At 54.1% G+C, this 21,862-nt stretch overlaps 1 protein-coding gene across 1 annotated transcript; it reads right to left on the reverse strand.

Moving 5' to 3' along the window:
* Positions 1-39: 39 nt before the first annotated feature.
* LOC120403391 lies at positions 40-17,708 on the reverse strand. The gene is made up of 11 exons (XM_039534414.1): positions 17,648-17,708; positions 16,588-16,724; positions 15,502-15,598; positions 12,108-12,129; positions 11,808-11,903; positions 10,491-10,570; positions 8,975-9,098; positions 8,263-8,349; positions 4,691-4,826; positions 858-958; positions 40-219 (listed from the first exon to the last, which is right to left on the reverse strand). Exons 1-11 carry the CDS (start codon positions 17,677-17,679, stop codon positions 40-42), a joined length of 1,092 nt encoding a protein of 363 aa, XP_039390348.1. The 5' UTR covers positions 17,680-17,708.
* Positions 17,709-21,862: the final 4,154 nt, after the last annotated feature.

Raw genomic sequence — 21,862 nt, forward strand, 5'->3', positions numbered from 1 at the left:
TGCACGGGGGCACAATACTGCGCAGCACGGATACACTCTCTAGTGCTCAGCAGGGGCTGGTGCTCGACGCAGATGCAATGATGCCTTTATTGCATTAATCTCTGAGGAAGCTCCCAGCAAACCTGACAAGGAGCTGGGATCAGGTTTGGATGAGCCCCAGTGCATCTTGCGGTGTGTCATGTAGGCAGGTATATTGGGCTGCATTAGTAGAAGCATTGCCTGCAGATGGAGGGAAGTGATTATTCCCCTCTATTGGGCACTGGTGAGGTCACATCTGGAGTATTGCGTCCAGTTTTGGGCCCCATACAAGAGAAAGGATGTGGACAAATCAGAGAGAGTCCAGCAGAGGGCAAGGAAAATGATGCGGGGGCTGGGGCACATGACTTGATAGCAGCCTTCACTACCTGCAGGGGGGTTCCAAAGAGGATGGAGCTCGGCTGTTCTCAGTGGTGGCAGATGAGAGAACAAGGAGCAATGGTCTCAAGTTGCAGTGGGGGAGGTTTAGGTTGGATATTAGGAAACACTATTTCACTAGGAGGGTGGTGAAGCACTGGAATGGGTTACCTAGGAAGGTGGTGGAATCTCCATCCTTAGAGGTTTTTAAGGTCAGGCTTGACAAAGCCCTGGCTGGGATGATTTAGTTGGGTTGGTCCTGCTTTGAGTAAGGGGTTGACTAGATAATTTCCTGAGGCCTATTATTCTTTGAGGTGGAGTGGGCCATAGGCAGGTCTCTGTCCCAGCTGGATGGGGTTAGTCACATCCTGGGTCTGTCCCGTCCCCCTGACTCCTAGGGTGTTAATTTCTGACTCCTGATAACTCTGGGCACAACAATCCCAGGAAGCACTGACTGTAGTTACCGATGTGATATTGCTGATGTTGGTGACCCAGAAGGCTCTCTCAGTTTGACTGTCCTTGAGGATCTGCCGATACTCTGCGCCGTGCTTCACCAGCATTTTGGCTGACCCAGGGAGGGGAAACAGACAACAGGCAATATAAATCAGACCTTCGGTTAGCAAACGGGAGTTTTGCAAGGAAGTTTAGAGAGGGTGTGTGAGAGACAAGTACATCTAACAAACATACTGTAAACTCAGGCCAATAACCTGTTCCCCATCCTCCCCAAACTAAACAAACTAAACCTCCTGGAAGAGTAAAAATAAACCAGGCAGAAGGGCAGCAGCAGCGTGGGGCTCTCCAGTTGATTGCACTGAATGCAGCATGTACGATTACCAGCCCTGTGGGCAGGTAGCATATGTGGGCATTTGGCCCAAGGAGCTACTGGCCCTCGGAGACCAGGAGACCAGAGGGGCTGAACTGGTGGAGCCAAGGGAGACAGTGAGGTACATAGAGGAGACTTTTAGGGATGCAGTAGAGTAGTCCCACTCCCAGTCTGACAGCCTCTGTGCTGCTGAGGAGGGTGAAAGTTTCGGGGAAGGAGAACATCGAGCTGGGGCAGAGGGAGACGATCCCATAGTTGGGACCCACCTTCCAGATGAAGTCATGATGTCCTCTCACACTGAGGCTACCCCTCCTGAGGTGGGAATCCCACTTACAAAGAGAAGCCAGGAAATAGTAATGGGGGATTCAATCAATAGACACATAAACAGTTGGGTTTGTGATGACTGGGAGAACCGCATGGTAAATTGCCTGCCTGGTGCAAAGGTTGCAGCTATCACGAGACATCCAGACAGACTTATGTGCAGTGCTGTGGTATGTAACCTAGCGATTAAATCGGCCTCTGTATGAGATAGCTAATGTGAGAGTGAATTTTAAAAAAGTCTCCAGATGTGATCCCTGGTAAGCCTGACTTCAGTACCAGGCAAATTGTTGAAACTATAGGAAAGAACAGAATTATCAGATGCGTCGGTGAACACAATTTGTTGAGGCAGAGCCAACATGCCTTTTATAAAGGGAAATCATGCCTCACCAGTCTACTAGAATTCTTTGAAGGGGTCAACAAGGATGTGGAGAAGGGTGATCCAATGGATATAGTGTACTTGGACTTTCAGAAAGCCTTTGACAGGGTCCCTCACCAAAGGCTCTTAACCTAAGGAAGCTGTCATGGATAAGAGGGGAGGTTCTCTCATGAGTCAGTGGTTAAAAGATAGGAAGCAAAGGACAGGAATAAATGGCCAGTTTTCACAGTGGAGAGAGGTAAATAACGTGGTCCCCCAAGGATCTGTGTTGAGACCAGTGTAGTTCAACATAGTCATAAATGATCCAGAAAAAGGGGTAACCAGTGAGGTGGCAAAATTTGCAGATGATACAAAATGACTCAAGATAGTTAAATCCAAAGCAGCCTGCGAAGAGCTACAAAGGGATCTAAAAAAAATGAGGGACTGGGCAAGAAAATGGCAGATGAAATTCAATATTGATAAATGCAAAGTAATGCACATTGGAAATCATAATCCCAACTATACATACAAAATTATGGGGTTGAAATGACCACTCAAGAAAGAGATTTTGGAGTTATCGTAAATAGTTCTCTGAAAACATCCAGTCAATGTGCAGCGGCAGTTAAAAAAGCAAACAGAATGTTGGGAACCATTAGGAAAAGGATAGATAATAAAACAGAAAAATATCATAATGGTTCTATACAGTGGTGAGCTGGAGCCGTTTCCCACAGGTTCCCAAGAACCGGTTGCTAAAATTAGACCTCCGTGGAGAACCGGTTGTTAAAGGGCCAGGGGGTGGGCAAAGAACTCCGGTCCGTGGGCGGGACCATCCTGTTGCTCCCAGGATTCCCAGCTGGGGAGGCTGAGGTTCCTGACCCTCCCCGCTTCCCCAGCTGCAGCGTGGCCAGCTGCCGGCGCCAGCTGGGCAGCTCAGCTGAGCTCGGGAGTCGTCCTGCTGCCGCTTTTGAGTAGCCCGGCAAGTGGGGTGGGAGAGGGGGCTGCTGCAAGCTCCAGGGCTAGCCAGAGGGGAGGGAAGGGAAGGGGCAAGTGGGGCAATTGGCCCAGGCCCTGCAGGGGCCCCGGCCCCACGAGGATGTCTCCCGGGCTCTCCCCGCTTCCCCACCCCGCAGAGCCGCAGCATGGCCAGCAGCTGGGCAGCTCAGCTGAGCTCTGGGCTGCCGGCAAGGTAAGGGGACGGGGCTGCGAGCCCGGGGCTGCAGGGTGGGGCAAGTAGGAAATTTGCCCCGGCCCTCGGCCCCACGAGGATGTCTCCCGGCTCTCCCCGCTTCCCACCTCGCAGAGCCGCAGCATGGCCAGCAGCTGTGCAGCTCAGCTGAGCTCTGGGCTGCCAGCAAGGTAAGGGGCGGGGCTGCGAGCTCCGGGCGGCAAGTGGGGCAATTTGCCACGGCCCCTGGCCCCACGAGGATGTCTCCTCCCGGCCCCACGAGGATGTCTCCTCCCGGCCCCTGCAGAGCTTCAGCGTGGCCAGCAGCTGGGCAGCTCAGCTGAGCTCCTGAGTCGTCCTGCTGCTTTGAGATGCCGGCAAGGTAAGGTACGGGGAGACTACGAGCCCAGGGCTGCGGGGGCAAGTGGGGCAATTTGCCCCAGGCCCTGCAGGGGCCCCAGACTCTCCTCTGCTTCCTCCCTTAAATCAGAACTTTTATAGGGAACCGGTTGTTAAGATTTTGGCAGCTCATCACTGGTTCTATATAAATCTATGATGCGCCAAACCTTGAATACTGCCTGCAGTTCTGGTCACCCCATCTCAAAACAGATATACCAGAATTGTAAAAGGTGCAGAGAAGGGCAACAAAATGATTAGGGGATGGAACAGCTTCCATATGAGGAGAGATAAAAAGATGGGGACAAGGGTACACTTCAAACACTGTATCGCCGTAGCTGCACTGGCGCTGTAGCGTTAAGTGAAGATGCTCCTATGCAAAGAAGCTCTTAATCCACCTCCCCGAGAGGCGCTGGCTAGGTGAGTGGGAGAGGTGCTCCTGCCGACAGGGGTGTGGATTTTTCACACCCCGAGCAATATAGTTATAACAATATAGGTCTGTAGTAGAGACCTGGGACTATTTCGTTTAGACAAGAGATGACTAAGGGGGGATATGATAGAAGTCTATAAAATCATGACTGGTATGAAGAAAGTGACTAGGGAAGTGTTATTTACTCCTGCACATAACAAGAGAACTAGGGGTCACTTTATGAAATGAATAGGCAGCAAGTTAAAAACAAACAAAAGAAGGTATCTGTGCACACAATGAACAGGCAACCTGTGGAAATTGTTGCTGTGGGATGTTGTGAAGGCTAAAAGTATAATTGGATTCAAGATAATCAGGGCATGTAACCCCATACTCTGCATGTCCCTAAACCTCTGACTACCAGAAACTGGGACTGCATGTCAGGGGATGGATCACTCAGAATTTCCCTCTTCAGTTCATTCCTCTGAAACATGAAGCACTGGCCACTATCTGAAGACACAATATTGGGCTAGATGAACCATTGGTCTGACTCAGTATGTCCATTCTTATGTGAGTTATGAAGAGTAGAATACGGATAGAGGAAGCTAAAGACATCGGGGGAAACTCCATGGCTTGCAGGACTAAGGAGGGTTTCTTTAAAAAAAGTGAATTAGGAACAAAAGAAATCGTAGCAGTGGTGTAGGCTCATTACTAGATGGAGACTGTTTAAAAGGTTGCAGAAAAGGTGGAAGTGTTCAATAAATATGTTTTTCATGTTGGAAACCCCATGTCAGTGTATTTAGGAAGGACAAGGGTCTCCAGTGCTCTTACATTTTAGCAGCTGCATGAAGGAGAAGAGGTGGTGAAGTCCCTCCACAGCCGATTGCCAGATCTCCTGCTCCTGCTCCACACAGCACAGAGTGAGACACCCCACCAGCTGGCCCAGGACTCTGAACTCCTCCACTTCCTGACGGAGAGAAGGAGCAAAGGGAGTCACTCGCCCCTGCAGACCTAGCGCAGTGAGTCCCCCTGGCATTGCCCTAGCAGTGGGTTAGAACAGGGGGAGGCAGAGGCCACCGCAGAGAGACTGGGGACAATGAGAGCAGGAGGAGCTGTGGGGCCCATCACCAGGGGCTGAGGAAAGCTCAGCAGGGACGGAGAAATCTGGGCAGCAAAGTCAGCAAACGTTACCCCCGAGTGGGGACCCAGGTAACGAATGAACTAACGTCCAGTCTCCATCTCAAGGGCAAGTTCCTAATCCCAGCCCCTTCTCCCATCCCCCTCCCTTCTTTGACCTCAGGCCCAGGAGCTTGGAGTCACCTTGGACTCCTCTGCTCTGCCTCCTGCCTCTCTCACTCCATCCTGAGCTCCCCAGAGCCCTCCCTTCCGCGCCGCCCCAGCCTGCCTGCTCTCTCCTGCCGGCTCTCTCCTGCAGCCTTGTCCTCTCGTCTCCCTCCTGCAGCCCCTGCACTGGCTCCCTGCTCTTCCCCACCTGGCACCAAGCCCCTTGCCCTCCTCTCCCGGGTCTGCACAGCCTCCCCACTCCCACTCCCAGTTCTCTGGCGCCTTTGGCCCCGCCCATCCCTTTCACTGTGTCCCCTCCCACCTCCCTCCTTCTGTTCTGCTGCCCCAGCCTCTGGGGGCACATCATCCGAGCGCCCGTCCAGCTGCCGGAGGAGGCCCTTCCATAGGGGATGGAGCATCTGGAGCAGCTCAATGGCCCTGAGCATGCAGAGCAAGGGGCGCTCATCTGGCAGCCTGGCAGAAGCTGATGCCAAGGCATCCCACAGGCGTCTGACAAAGGGGGTGAACAGACACCTGGGTTCGAGGCTGCTGTCAGGGCAATCCTGTGTAAATGCATTGACCCTGCAGAGCAGACTTTGGTGCTAGGGGAACAGCGGGAGAGTCCTTGGAGACAGAATGATGGAACTCGACCCAAAGCCCACTGGAGTCAGAGGAAAGACCCATCGACATCAGGGCTCGTTAGATTGGACTCCTACTGAGGATCTTGCTGAGTCACTATTCTAGGCCTGCATTTTCCATGCCAGGGCATGCTGCACCGCAAGGCTGTTCAGTGTAGTTAGGAGGTGGCCAGGTCACAGGCTGCTCACCTGAATTTGCACTGAGACCCCATGAATTCCATCAGCCACCTGATCCTTCCCACTGCCCTCAGCCGCTCATGTACCTCCCTGGATGTGGTCCAGGGGAGCAGGACCTGAGAGAAACAAATTGGGACAAATTGCTAAGGAGAAGTACCAAAAAATAGTCCAAGCACATAGGGAGAAAATCAGCAAGGCAAAGGCAAAAATGAGTTCTAACTGTCAAGGGACATAAAAGACAATCAGAAGCAGCTCTATAAATGCATTAGGAGCAAGAGAAAGACAAAGGAAAGTGTGGGGCTACTACTCAGCAGGGAAGGAGAGCAAAGAATGGATGACACAGACAAAGCCAAGGTGTTTAATGCCTTTTTTGCTTTAGTTTTCACTAAAAAGGTTAATGACGACTAGATGCTTAACACAATATTAACAACAAGGCGGCAGGAATACAGGCTAGACTAGGGAGAGAACAGGTAAAAGACAATTGAGGTCAGTTAGATGTATTCAAGTTGGCAGAGCCTCATGATATTCACCCTAGATGGAGCTAGGCAAAGAAATCGCTGAACCTTTAGGAGGGTTGAGGTCCCAAAGGACTGGAGAAGGGCAGACACAGAACCTGTCTTCAGAAAGGGGAACAAGGAGGCCCCAAGGAATTATAGACCTGTCAGCCTAACTTTGGTACCCAGAAAGATACTGAACAAGTTATTAAACAGTTTGTAAGAATCTAGAGGAGATAATAGGGTAATAACAAATAGCACCATGCCAAACCAATCTAATTTCCTTCTTTGACAGGGTTACTTGCCTAGTGGATGGAGGCAGGCAGTATATGATGATGTATATGAAGTTTAGTAAGGCTTTTGACACAGTCCCACAAGACATTCTCCTAAGCAAACTAAGCCAGTCTGATCCAGATGAGATTACTATAAGGTGGGCGCCCAACTGATGGAAAGATCGTACTCAAAGAGGAGTTATCACTGACTCGCTGGCAAAGTGGGAGGGTGTCTCAAGTGAGGTCCCCCAGGGGTGTGCCTGGTCCAGTACTAATCAATATTTTCATTAAGAACTTGGTTAACGGAAAAGAGAGGATGCTTGTAAAGTTTATGGATGACACCAAGCTGGGAGCGGTTGCAAGCACTTTGGAGGACAGATTAGAATTCAAAATCAGCTTGCTAAATTGGAGAGTTGGTCTGAAGTCAACAAGATAAAATTCAGTCAAAACAAATGTGACGTAACACACTTAGGAAGGAAAATGCATAAAAACAAAGTGGGGATAACTGCTAGGTGGCAGTACTGCAGAAAAGGATCTGGGGCTTATCATGGATCTCACACTGAATATGAATCAACAGTGTGATGCTGTTGTGAAAAAGGGAAATGCCATTCTGAATTGTGTTAGCTTGGAGCTCTGTGTCCAGTTGCAGGCACCACGCTTTAAGAAAGATGTGAACAAACTGGGGCCAGTCCAGAGGACAGCGACAAAAATGAACAGCAGTTTAGAAAACCTTACATGTGAAGAAAGGTTGAAGTAATTGGGCATGTTTCATCTTGAGAAGACGGAGGGGCACCTGTAACAGTCTTCAAATACGTTAAGGGCTGTTATACAGAGGATGGTGACAAATTGTTCTCCATGTCCCTGGAGGTAGGACAAGAAGTAATGAGCTTAATCTGCAGCAAGGGAGATTTAAGTTAAATATTAGGAAAAGTCTAAGGGTGGCTAAGCACTGGGACAGGTGACCTAGGAAGTGGTGGACTCCCATCATGGAGGTTTTAAAAACAGGCTGGACAAACACTCAACAGGGACAGTCTAGGAATGCTTGGCCCTACCTCAGTGCAGGGGTGGAGTAGATGACCTCTTGAGATCCCTTCCAGCCCTGCACTTCTGTGATTCCTCTTCCCAGGTTCTGGGATCGAGGAGACCGAATCTCTGTTAAGGACATTTCCTCTTGGGAGCACAAACCACCCACAGAATCTACTTCCTGTGGCCACAGAACTAGAATGTTGGGGGAATCTAGCTCCGGGCTTTGGCCAGGTTGGTGGGGCCCATGGTGAACACAAAGGAATGCCAGGTTCACATGAGGGCTCAGTGGAGAACACAGCAGATCCCGCCCACGCCCTCCACCCCACCCCATACAGACTTTTTCAGATATAGTGGGGCACTTGGCCCTCCAGCCCAATAAACTTTGTAGAGAACGTACTCTGAGGAGCCGAAGGCACGGGGGTGTCCCATGCTTGGGATTAAACAGAGCCTTGGTCCCTGAGCCCCACCCCAGCTACAGGACTAGTCCCCTTCCTGCCCCCACGCCTCCAGACCTTCAAGATGATTTGCAGCACCAGAAGGTTGGGCTCCTGATCCTCGCACACCAAGGCCTTCAGCATCTCATCCATGGTTTTCAAAGTCTGCATGCAGAGCAGAGGAGAAACCAGAGCAAGTGGAGTTACCCAGCCAGGTGATGAACCAATGCCCTGGCGTGTGACACCCCCCAGGTCATAGCAGCCCCTGGTATTACAGCTCACCCACTCACTTGTATCCGCAGGGGACCTACTACAAACTCCTCTTGGCAACAGGGCCCCACCTGTCTTTGCTCTCACCACTAAGCCCCCTGCACACAGTCTATCACTCTGTGAGAGTAAGACAGGACTCCACATTTGGAGGGCAGATTTCCAGCCAAGTTTCGGCTCCCTGGCCTATGTGCACCTGAAGCAGCCGATCTCAGGCCTGTGCCCCAGCCACGCATGGGGATGAATGTGCTTGTGAAGGGAGTGTCTGTTCCCCACTAATTGTCAGTGCATGTGAAGGATAAATGCCTACTACTGCTACCCTAGGAGGGAGTTACTCCTTTATCTGGGCCTGTGCTTTGGGGCCTGTGCTTTGGTGCTGCAGGTCCTGAGCTGAAGTCCTGTCGGGAGCTGTGATCATTACACTCTTATGCCAGTGCCAGGTAACCCAGGGGACAGTACACGAGCGAGTGGCAGGATTCCCACTCAGTTTGGGACAGCTCAACATGGCCGGTTTGGGGCTTACTTTGGTGTAGAGAGCAGCCTCCACCTCCTCCATGGTGTGTGCTGGAGGCAGGGAGAAGATGCTGGAGAAGCAGGTGGCGAGCAGGCTGGGTTGTGTCAGGATCCGCACCGGTAGCTTCATTTTGCTAAGAGAAGAGACACATGCGGATTTGGGGTCTGAGGCGGGACTGATGTGCTAATATTGCCCTCAGGCTCCCAGGACATGGAAACACCTGCGGGGGCTCCAGCTGGCGGGTGGCAGATGAGAACAGGCCAGGGGGTGGTGGAAGGAGTTGGTGCTGCCTTCTCCCATACCAGCAGGCAGGGACTTAGTGTAGCCTGCAGCTGTCTGCTGTGACCCCACCAGCACTCACCGGCTGGGGCAGAGATCGCTGCGCTTCACCGAGAAACAACATCCTGCAAATGGCATGGACGGGAGACTAGAGCCTGCTGGCACCAAAGCGCCTCTGAACCCAGCAGCCACAGTGCAGAGGAGCCTGCCAGTCCTGCCCCGCTGGGGGCAAGAGACCCTCCCACCACAGCCGTCTGCACTGCGGCTGCACAGTCCAGGCCAGCACCGAGATGCTGCATCAACCCGCAGCCGGGCAGAACCGAAGCAGAGATCTAAGCCCTGCCCCTGCCCATTGCTCTCAGCCTGCTGGACAGGGCACACAGCTGTGTGCAGGGGGGCAGGAAGGTGGGGACAGCCCAGACAGCATTAACCTCTTCACCCCCACTGCCAGAGCATGGCCCCAGCACATGCAATGAGGTGCCAGGTGACTACTTGAGCTGCCCCTGCAGCCGCGCCCCTCGTGGCAGGCGGCAGCCAGTGAGGAACAGCTACGCCCACTGCTGACGCAAATCCCTCCCCCTCTCACCCCCGCAGAGACGCGATCATGGCCAATGCCGTCGCCTGCCCCATTGTCAGGAAGCCAGTGTGCAGTGGGGAGAGCTGCTCCAGCTCCTGCCCCGCCTCCTCTTCCCATTCCTGGGGAACCTATCGAGCCAACAGCGAGAGCCCAGCTCCAGCCCGCAGCATCCATCACCTTCCAGACGCCTGATGGACAGGGGAAGCTCAGAGCGGGGCGCTAGTGGCACTGAGAGAGAGCCCTCCATGGCACAGGCAGTGCCAAGTGCCAGGGCTCAGCCTGCCCAGCTTCTCAGCCACTGGGAGTCGCTGAGCTGCCAGTGTGACGCAGCTGGCACAGCTGGCACTGACTCCAGTCACTCCGCTCCAGCAGCACCTAACTGCCCCTCTCCCCCCAGAGGGGACTGATCCTGCCTCCCACGCCCCCTCCACCATATCTTCATAAGGCCACGTGGAGAGGTCACCAGGCACTGAAGGATCCTCCACCACCTACCCACTGGTGCCAGTCCACATGCACCAGCACCATCATCTGGTGCCACATTTCCTGGGGGAATCAGAAGATGGGGGAGGAGCAGAGGGGGAAATGCCCTGGAAAACTGGCCATGCCAAGAGGCTGGCGTGTCTGGCTGCACGTAGCACTGGCTGGGGCTGGGCCGGGCAGGCTGGGTACCTCAGCTTCATGATGGCGAGCATAGCTTGCTGACGCATCACGCCGGTCAGGGAGTCGACGGACTCGTGATCAATCAGCTCCTGAGGAGACAATGTGGGAAATGCCAGCTGGGCCCAAGCTCCTGCAAGGCTCCGACAGGGGATCAAAGCGCAGGGCCTGCAACATGTGGGCTCGGCAGCCAGGTCGTCCTACTGCAGGCTTGATGGTGTGCAGGGCTCCAGCCGGGGAGCGCAGTGCAGGGCCTGTGCTCAGTGTCCCAGTGTCACGCGCCAGTGCTCTGCAAAGGCTCCATCAGCATTAGCACCCAAGGACTCCACCTGAGATCAGGCCCCCTTGTGCCCGGTGCTGCACACACACAGTGAGAGCCAGTCCCTGCCCCAGAGAGCTCACGAGCTAACTAGACGAGACAAGGCATGGGAGGGAAATTGAGGCACAGAGGGGGAAGTGACTTGCCCAAGGTCTTACTGCAGAACTGGGAGTAGAACCCGGTGTGTTGAGCCCCAGCCCACTGGACCACCCACCAGCCCACGCTGTCCCACATTCAGGGAAGGGAGGTTAGCTCTGGAAAGCTTTCTGCAGCGCTGAGAGCAAAGACTTTCCAAATCTACGGAGCAGATTTGTTGCTAGTTCCCTAGTGGGCACTGACTGCGGAGTGTTGGGGCTCTGGGCAGGGAGACTGGCGTACACAGAGCGACCCGGTGACTTGGGAAGCTGGGTGCAAGGGAACAATCTACGTTTCAATACAGTTATATGTTTAGGAACAAAGACGGCAGGTCACACCCACAGCATGGGGGGTCCTAACCTGGGAAGCGGTGACTCTGGAAAAGACTTGGCAGTCATGGTAATCAGCTGCCCATGAGCGCCCAGTGCAAAGTTAGCCAAAGGGCTAATGCCATCCCAGGATGTACAAACAGGGCAATCTCCAGTTGTTAGAGAGGTTATTTTCCCTCTGTATTTGGCACTGGTGCGACTGCTGCTGGGATCCTGTGTCCAGGTCCGTGCCCACAATTCAAGGAGAATGTTGATAAATTGGAGGGGGGTTAGAGAACAGCCCCAAGAGTGACTGAAGGACTGGGAAACATGCCTGATAGTGAGAGACTCAAGGAGCTCAATCAGTTCAGCTTAACAAAGAGAAAGTTACAGGGTGACTTGATGACAGTCTGTAAGTACCTACAGGGGAAGCAAATACTGGATAATGGGCTCTTCAGTCTGACTCGATCCAATGATTGGCAGCTGAAGTTCGACAAATCTGCAAAGATCTCCAGGACAATCACTAAACCCGCCAAGTAACACAGCCCCAGTGTGTGTTTTACTCACCTTTATCTTCTCCACTAGCAGGGCTTTGTTCATAAAAGCAGGCAGGCTTCTGAGGGTGCTGATGGAATCCAAGAACTTGAGTTTCTTGGCCTCGCCCTACGCCCGCAGAGATTAGACACAAACAGGAAGGTTAGCGTGGAAAGGAGCTGCCAGTGGGAGAGATGTCAGAAAGCTTCCCAGTGCTGCTCAGGCTTTGATATGCCAAATGGCAGAAGGCCATTCATCCGGCAACAGGAGTGACTATCTGGGGAGGGCAGGGCAGCTCTGTATGAAACCGACCAGAGAGGGAGCAGATCTCACGGGGTAGGTGTCCAGAGAGGAACTGCAACATGGCAGCTAAGCAGCCAGACAGTGTTAGCAGGGGCTTGACAGAGTGGGAGGAACATCTGGGTGGGATACCCTGACACCCCAATATTCACCACTGTCATGTCATTAGGATATGTTTTGTACAAAGTACATATTGTAAGGTATTGTAAAAGTCTTTATCTGCTAGACATTAATGTCTCATTGGATTGTATGTGCTATCGCTGTATGTGCAGTTATGAAGTTCAGCTATGTATGTGTTCCTGAAACACGTTGTGAGGTTCAAAACAACCTTTCAGGTACAACAGTAAAAATGCCAAACAATGGCTTCTTGAGGAAATGCACACAAACAGCATAGAAACCTCTTCGAGATAACGCTACACAGTGGGAACTGTTGGACCCAGGTCGCAGCAAAAGAGTTTTCCAGCAGGTGGGAAGAGGAGATAAAGGGAACAATGACATCGGGGACCTCACGCTCCCTGCAATAAGACACCTGGAAACACCTGAGGGACAAAGATTGAACTATGAGAAGTGATGGTCTCAGGCTGAGAGAGATTCCTAACCTGTGTAAGAAAACCTGGGAAATCCAAGCTGCACAGCAAAGAATCTTAAGAATCTGCCAGCCTGAGAATTTGCTAGTGTAGATCCTATCTATCTAGTGTGGAAAGCTTAGTTTGTATGTTGTGTTTATTTACTAAGGTAATCTGCCTTGTTCTGTTTGCTATCTCTTAGAACCACTTAAAATCTACCTCTTGTAGTTAAGAATCTTATTTCTTGTTTGTACCATAACCCAGTTTGTACAATTAGTAACTGGGGGAGGGCAAAGAGTTGGGCATGCCTCTCTCCACATCAAGGGAGGAGGCAAATTTCATAAAACCTTTGGGTCTGTACTCCAAAGGAGGTGGGCACCAGAGTACTGGGACAAGCCCTTCAGCTGAGTCTTCCCAGAGCTGATCTCAGGGTCTGTGTCTTTCTGCAGCTGGGCATGGCCCTGCCTGAGTGTATGGCTGAAAGTGGCTTGTGAGCCGAGCCCAGGGCCGCCCAGAGGATTCGGGGGGCTGGGGCAAAGCAATTTCAGGAGCCCTTCCATAAAAAAATAGTTGCAATACTATAGTGTCATGTATTTGGAAATGTAAAAATAACCAGTGAAATACATTCAAAAATAATTTTAATAATTTGAAAATACACCTCTACCTCGATATAACGCTGTCCTGTGGAGCCAAAAGTCTTACCGCATTATAGGTGAAACCGTATTATATCGAACTTGCTTTGATCCACTGGAGTGCGGAGCCCCACCCCGCAGAGCACTGCTTTACCGCTACATCCGAATTCGTGTTATATTGGGTAGTGTTATATCGTAGAGGTATACACGAAATACATGATTTTAAAACATTCAATGCTTTAATGTGTGTGTCATAACTATAAAGGGAAGGGAACTGCCCTCCTGTGTACAATACTATAAAATCCTCCTCGGCAGAGACACTAAAATCCTTTTACCTGTAAAGGGTTAAGAAGCTCAGGTAACCTGGCTGACACCTGACCCAAAGGACCAATAAGGAGACAAGATACTTTCAAATCTTGGCGGCGGGAGGAGGCTTTGTTTGTGCCCTTTGTTTTGGTGGTGTTCGCTCTTTGGACTAAGAGGACCGGACATCAATCCATGTTCTCCAAATCTTTCTGAACAAGTCTCTCATATTTCAAACTTGTAAGTAACAGCCAGGCAAGGCGTGTTAGGTTTAACTTTGTTTTCTCAACTTGTAAATGTTCCTTTTGCTAAGAGGATTTACCTCTGTTTGCTGTAACTTTGAACCTAAGGCTAGAGGGGTTCCTCTGGGCTCTATGAATCTGATTACCCTGTAAAGTTATTTTCCATCCTGATTTTACAGAGATGAGTTTTACCTTTCTTTCTTTAATTAAAAGCCTTCTTTTAAGAACCTGATTGATTTTTCTTGTTTTAAGATCCAAGGATTGGATCTGGACTCACCAGGAATTGGTGGGGAAAGGAGGGGATGGTTAAATTCTCCTTGTGTTAAGATCCAAGGGTTGGATCGGTGTTCACCAGGGACTTGGTGAAGAAGTCTCTCAAGACTATCTAGGAAGGGAGTTAGTATTTAGGAGTGGTGGCAGCAAAACCAGATCTAAGCTGGTAGTTGCTTAGAGGTGTTCATGCAGGTCCCCACATCTGTACCCTAAAGTTCAGAGTGGGGAAGGAACCTTGACAGTATGTATACATTTGCAATTACATAATGGGCTGTCGCTGGGTGATGGTGATGGTTGGTGCCAATGGCCGGCGCTGCCTGGGGTGGCGCTGCTGTTGCCCAGGGCTGGGTGGGGAGCTGGGCTCAGGCTGGGGGCCTGTCAGGAGGGTGTCCAGCTCAGAGGGGCTTACCATGCTGCTTACTCCCACCTCCCCACTCTCCCAGAGCCTCAGAGCGCGCCGCCCAGGAGCTTTCCTGGCCCCTGGACAGCACTGCAGCAGCCTGGCTCCATCGGGACCTGAGCTCACAGCCCCGCCCCTACCATGTGGTTCTGAGCAGGAGGTGCTCAGGCCATGCCTCCTTACCACGCAGCTCTGAGTGGGAGGAGCTCAGCCCCGCCCCCTTACCAGGCAGCTCAAGCAGGAGGTGCTCAGGCCATGCCCCACCATGCAGCTCAAGCAGGAGGTGCTCAGGCCCCGCCTCACCATGCGGCTCTGAGCAGGAGGTGCCCAGGCCCCGCCCCCTTACCATGCAGCTCAAGCAGGAGGTGCTCAGGCCATGCCTCCTTACCATGCAGCCTGCGGGAGGCGCCTGGCCCTGCCCCCTTACCACGTGGCTCCAAGTGGGAGCTCAGGCCCGCCCAAGCCACGCTGCTTTAGCTCTGTCCAGGGCCACTCCTGGAGGCGGTGCGCTGAGGCGCCGGGGATGGGGCAGGCGGAGGGAGCCTCCGGCATTCTCGTGGGGCCTCTGCGTGGTCTGGGCCTGGTGCAAATTGCCCCACTTTTCCCCTCTGGGTGGCCCTGCCCAAGCCCAGCAAGACAAGGTAAAGGGGGCCCAGGCTGGCAGAACAGGCGGGCTCAGTGGTATCCCGATACATCAGGTGGCACCTCAAAGGGGCTGGAAATTGAAAGTAGACAAATTCAAACTGGAAATGTACGTTTTAACTGAGAAAGTAATAGACCATTGGAACAACTGAGCAAGTGGCATGGTGGGTGACCTTTGTAACTCAAGACAGGAGATTTTTAAGATGCTTTAGTTTAAACAGGAATTATTCGGGGCTGGTCTCTGGCCTGTGTTATACAGGAGGTCACAGTGGTCCCATCTGGCCTTAGAATCCATGCGCCTCCCGGAGAAGGGCGGATGGTGCATGTGGACAGGGCACTAGCTGACAGGTCAGAGGAGGGCTCTAGTACCTGTTCATTGCTCGTGAGAAAGGCTTCATGTAATCCAGAGCCTCTTTCTCCTCCGAGTCTAGCCTCATCAAGCAGGCGTTACAGTAGGCTGGTGAATCTGATCAAAGACAGAGCGGTGGTAATACCTGGGTCTACCAAGCTGCAGGCTGGGTGACAGAGATCTTAGAAAACCCTTACCCTCACTTCCGCCCCAGCAGGGAGCAGCCCGATGCACAGCAGGGTCTGGCACAGCGATTCCTGGATTCTCACCTCTTGCTGCCCAGCCCAGCAAAGATCCAGTCAGAGCCCTGGTTCCCAACAGCCACCCCACTTCCCGCCCAGCATGCAGGCTCAGTCTGGGGATTTGGAGCGTCACATCTGGAAGGAGGGATGATGTCAGGCCATGAGTGGTGTCCCAACTCTCCAGGCCATTGCTGGAGGGGCAGAGGGACTGGCAGTGAATTGGTCTGGTCCTCGTGTAGGAGAGGGAACAGTTGCCCAGTCTGTGTGAGAGATGGGGACCCAGAGCCTGCCCGTTCTGCTTGTTCTGACTGCCTCCTGCCACCAACAGCCAGCCAGAGCCATCGGGTGTAACCTGGGCAGGCACTGGGCTCCCATCACAACACTCCCCCAAATGCCCTGTGCTGGGACATGCAACAAAGGAGCCAGCAGATGGGGCTGCAACACCAGGGGGCATCTTATGCTCTGGCCGGTGCCCTGCAATCCTAGGCTTTAACAACCCACCCTGCACCAAGCAGCCCCTTCGACGGGTGGAAAATATCTTCCAACCCTGCAGCGTGACAGATAAGGGTGGGCGATTCAGTCAGTCTCCACCCCATGCTTCGGCTGCCGTTTCTAATGCCCCAATCAGCTCTAGAGGCTGCAGCTGCTGCCAGCAGGAGGGGCCATTCCCCCCTGCCGGGGTTTTCCTGTCTCTCCATCTCATGGCAGCTCAGAGCAATACAAGGTCTATGGAGTCTTCTCCCCCCAGTGACACCCTAGTCCTGCCACCCAACCCCCAGAGGGGCCAAGCCCCACCGCAATGCAGGGCCATGGCCCCGGCCATTTCTGCAGCCCCCTCCGCCCACGCAGGAGGTACCCACTCACCGGCATGGAAGGGCTGAGGCACACACAGCTCCTGCTTCTGCTGTGGGCTCTTTTGCCAACTCTTCCATTGGGGAGGTTTCGTCTCCTCCCAGGCACCGATGGGCTTTGAGGGGTCCTTGGGGGCTTCTTCAGCCATCCTGCAAGAAGCCAGGACAAGGCATTGCTTGTGAGTGACGAGAGGTGACTGCCCCGTTCAGCATCAGGGCCAGCCCAATTATTTCTGTTCCACCAGCGCCTACAGATGCCAGCTGAGATCAGGGCCCTGTTGCACCAGGTGCTGCAGACAATCGCTGGGCTGTAGGGCTCAGACTCTAACTAGCCAAGGCAGCCAGCAGAGAAACAAGTGAAGGGATGTGCTCAAAGTCACCCAGCCAGTCAGCAGGACAGGCAGGATTAGAACCCAGGTCTCCTTATGCCCAGCCAGCACCCCATCCCGCAGGCCAAACGGCCTCCCTGGGTCACTCCCACCTCTCCTTCTGCTGGTTCACAAGCTGCACAGCAGACAGGCTGGATCCAGCCACTCAGGATTCTTCCTGCCCAGGGAAATTACCCTAATCCCTTCCCCCAGGAATATTGGGGCCATGGCAGTTCCCAGGTGGGCGAGGCCAGGGGGGTGGGGCAGCTGGGGCGGGCTCGTGAGCAGCAGGAGTTGCTCACACCCCCCCGTGAAAGGGCAGGAGCAGAAGGTGGGAGAGCAGCAGAGAGGCTGGTACCTTCTCTTCCAACGTGCCCAACCTCAATTGCTTTTATCCTGACCACCTGCAGGGCAGGGCCTGGCTGCTACCCCCACTGAACAGACAGGGAACTGTGGCACAGAGGGAATAAGGGACTTGCCTAAGGCTACAGACTATCTCTGGCAGAGCTGGGAAATGGCCATGGGTCTCCTGGGTCCCAGGCTGGCACCTTCTCTTCCAACCTCCTGCCCCCTTTGTCCCTGGTTCAGTGTGAGCTGTGAGAGCTCTCTGGGGCACAGGAGCTGGCTTGTGCCCAGATGGAACAACGCTGCCTATTGCACAGATCTCACTTTTCCCTAACATTGAAAATGCTGCTAAAACCATACCAGGGCCCGCCAGGATCCCTGCAGCTGGTCATTGCAAAGTTGTGAACTGTTCCCTGGCCTCCCAGAGTGGGGCAGTGGAGAGGGTGGGGCTGGCCCAAGGCCCTGCTGGATGGCGGCTTATGTGTATGGGGTCCCAGTGCTACAAAGCTGTGTGCCAGGGCCGCGCTTTCTGGGGTTTCACGGATCATCTCTCCAAGGCCTGTGTGGCAGCAGCCGCTGGAGAGCATCCCAGGCCTGATTCCCCATGATGGGTGTCCTGAATGGCCCCTGCCTGGGGGCCCCATTCCTCACTCAATGTCTCCTGCTGACTCTACAGCAGCTGCACGGCAGGTGTCCTAATGCAGCCCTAGCCCTGTCCAGAGCTCAGGGCACTGTCCTGGCATCGGACTGTCTTGGTAAATAGAACAATGGCTCCTGGCAACCTGAGAATGCCAGTTCCCTGGCATCCTCAGTGCCATTCCCTATGGAAGTGATGGGGTCAGCAAAGGTGATGGAGGTGGTCAGGCCTAGCTCGCTAATGACATTCCAGGTGCAGGGGCGAGGTGCAGAGCCAGGAGGAGATTGGGGAGGCAGGAGTGGCACATTGTGATGTGGCGCGGGCGGGAACTAGCTCCCACATCTGAACGCTCCGCAACACTGGCGGATTCAGATCCAAACCTAGATCAGGCTCCAAATTCACAGAGGGCCCTCCCTGATCTGGAGCGGCTGAGACTCCAGCGCCTGTGGAAGAGACCAACAAACGCCAAATCCTGGGTGGGCTTCCCCAGAGACAATCTCGTGCTGGGAAGGGAGATGCCTAGAGCCGGCAGCTCCACCACTCACGCCCCAGCTGCCTGGGAATGAGCCAGATCAGAGCATCGGATAGCACGCAAAGCCTGGATCAGCACCCCAGGCCTGCAAGGGACCTGCACCGCCTGGGGTGGTTGATTTCACCAGAAAGGAGCTTCCACAGACTCTCCAGCTCCCTCACCTCTCATGCTTCTTCCCATTTGCCTTCATCACTGCCACATGGACCAAGTTGGCCACCAGCTGCCTCCTGTCTGGACACTTACCTGGCCCCATCATGGCAGTGGCTGAGCAGAGGTGGCCAATAGAAGATTCTCCTACCTGAGTCAGGAGGCAAAGCCGGTGTGTATATGGTCCACCCACTTTCTGCTGCCGGTGGCAGAGCTGAAACGGCTGGCTCAGCGCCTCAGCAGCACGTGAAAGCACTCGCCTGCCAGAGCCAAGCCTGGCAGTGAGGGGATGAGGCTGTGCCAGCCAGCAGGGGCATGTCACAATGGGCAGGTGAGTCACAAGCCAGCCAGTGTGTGACTCCCAGCCATGGATGCCCCAGCCCAGACTAGTTCTGGCCTCGCAGGGTTTAAGAGCCTGTCCTTCCCCACCAGGGTCATGGGAGGGACCTTCCACTCCCACAGTCACAGACGTTCGGCTGGAAGGGACTGCTGGACTTGTCTAGTCCCAGCCCTGCAGACCCCAAGCCAGAGCCCTCCCTGCGCTCCATGCAGCTGAAGCCAGGAGGTTGCCGGATGGATCCCTGAGTGGGAGAATCACTTCCATCCCGGCTCCTCCTCCTCGTGACAGTACAGAACGGGGTTCCTGAACTCTCTCCTCCTCCAGCTCCCAGCCCATGCTTTAAGAGCAGCCCCCCCCCGCCCAACTGAGTCTCAGGCCTTGCTAGCCACTCAGTGCCACAGCAGCCCCAGGAGATGATTGTTGCGGGGGTCTCAGCCCAGGGAAGGCAGTGACTCCTAGAAGCAGGGAAAGCAGCAGCACCATAGCTCAGGGAAGTCTGGCAATGCCAGTGGCTGGCTGGGGTCTGACAGCCCAGGCACCCAGAGCAGATTGTCAAAGGCCAAAACCCTCTCACCACCGGCTCTGTAGCTCCCCCTTGCTTTTGGTCTGTCTTAGGCACCATCCTGGCCCTCATCCCCATGGCATCAGAGCACTGCCCAACCTCGATTGCATTTAATCTAACCACCCCCTGCAGGGCAGGGCCTGGCTGCTACCCCCCACTGAACAGACAGGGAACTGTGGCACAGAGGGAATAAGGGACTTGCCCGAGGCCACGAGAATATCTGTGTCAGAGCTGGGAAATGACCATGGGTCTCCTGGGTCTCTTCCAACCTCCTGCCCGCTTTGTCCCTGGTTCAGTGTGAGCTGTGGGAGCTCTCTGGGGCACAGGAGCTGGCTGGTGCCCAGATGGAACAACGTTGCCTATTGCACAGATCTTGCTTTTCCCGAACATTGAATCTGCTGCTACAGCCATACCAGGGCCCACCATGATCCTTGCAGCTGGTCAGTGCTAAGTTATGAACTGTGCTAGGTAGGGAAGATGAAATAGATCTTCCATCACTAGCACAGCTCTGTGTTACTGTGGACTCACTGCGGGCTCAACCCAACCAGCCCTCCTCACAAGGAGCCTGTAAATCCTCCATCCCTGCTGTTCTCCTTTGTATTTCTGTAGTGCCCAGAGGGCTCAGTCCGGGATCAGGGCCCTACGGTGCTAGACATTGTACAGACACAGCTCGATTCCCCCCACGCTGCGTCTCCTGAATGGGGACTGGAGGGAGACCAGGACTGGAGTAGGACTAGGAACAAGGCTGGAGCAGGCTCAGACTCTTGCCTTTGTCAGGCAGGAGCAAGTTCCTGGCCCTGGAGTGATGTTGAGCAGACTGAGCTGCTGCTGTGAGACTGATATAGCTGCTCTGGGAGTCACAAGGCCAGTTCCTGGCTTGTGGATTGGCTGGAGCCCAGCACAGGAGGGACTCAGCCCCTTACAGATGGCTCCCAGGGCGCTTGGCTCCCGGCCCCGCTGGGTACTGACATGCCAGGTGCCGGGGGCGAGGTTCAGCGCCAGGGAGGAGATTGGGGAGGCAGGCGCACTGAGGTGGGGCTGAGCGGGCAGGTGCTGAGGAGCTGCGGCTGGCTGGCCAGCAGAGAGGAGGAGCAGCAGCTCGGCTCTGAGGGCCCAGCTGCAGTTCCACACTGGGCGCTGCCAGAGCCTGGCAGGTGGCTGGCTGAAGTGGCACGTTGTGCTATGGCGTGGGCAGGAGCCAGCTCCCACATCTGAACGCTCCGCAGCACCGGATTCAGATCCAAACCCGGATCTGGCTCCAAATTCACAGCTGGCCCCTCCCCCCGATCTGGAGCGGCTGAGACTCCAGTGCTCTGTGGAAGAGGCCAACAAATGCCAGCTCCTGGGGTGGGCTTACCCCCCGCCACAAGGCAATCTCGTGCTGGGAAGGGAGATGCCCAGAGCTGGCAGCTCCAGCACTCACATTCCCAGCTTCCTGGGAATGAGCCAGGATTAGAGCCCTGGGTAGCGCGCAAAGCCCAGATCAGCACCCTCAGGCCTGCGAAGGACCCACACTGTCTGGGGGTGGTTGATTTCACAAGAGAGTGGGCTTCCCACAGACTCTCCAACTCCCTCACTGTGACAAAGTGGGACTGTTCTTAATGTTGCCTCTGAATACTGTAGGGGTGCCTCAGTTTCCCCTATGCATTTCTTAAGTCTCTAGGTGGTGGGATAAAGGCCAGTGTGCATAAATGGCTGACACTGTTTCCGGGCAGCTAATGGCCGGGGCCCTTCCCTCCTGCAAGAGGATAGCTAAAGGTGTTGGAGAACAAAGGCATCAGGTGACTTCCTGGCTCGGGAAAGAGACAAAGGCCAGAGAGCAGGGGCTGGAGAGTTTCACTTTGGAGCTGGCTGGGGATGAGGAGTGAAGTGCAGACGTGGGTGTCTGGCTCACTGCCCCCCAAAATGGACCCGGCTGAGGGGTCCTGTTCTCTGGACCTACAAGCTCTGTTTTAGACCGTGTTCCTGTCATCTAATAAACCTCTATTTTCCTGGCTGGCTAAGAGTCACGTCTGACTGCGAAGTGGGGTGCAGGACCTCTGGCTTCTCTAGGACCCTGCCTGGGCAGACTCACTGTGGGAAGCGCAAGGAGGGGCAGAGGATGCTGAATGCTCCAAGGTCAGACCCAGGAAGCTGGAAGCCCTGTGAGCTTCTGGCCCAGAAGAGCCTGCTCACAGAGAGGAGACTTCACCAGAGTCCTGACTGGCTTCATAGGGAGCAGCTCCAGAGTATTGCCCAGGGACTCCATGACACACACCTCTTATGCTTCTTCCCATTTGCCTTTCATCACCCCCACATGGCCCATGTTGGCCACCAGCTACCTCCCTATCTGGACACTTACCTGGCCCCATCACAGC

This window comes from Mauremys reevesii, linkage group 4 (genome assembly GCF_016161935.1).
Source record: "Mauremys reevesii isolate NIE-2019 linkage group 4, ASM1616193v1, whole genome shotgun sequence".
In the NCBI taxonomy this organism is placed as follows: domain Eukaryota; kingdom Metazoa; phylum Chordata; order Testudines; family Geoemydidae; genus Mauremys; species Mauremys reevesii.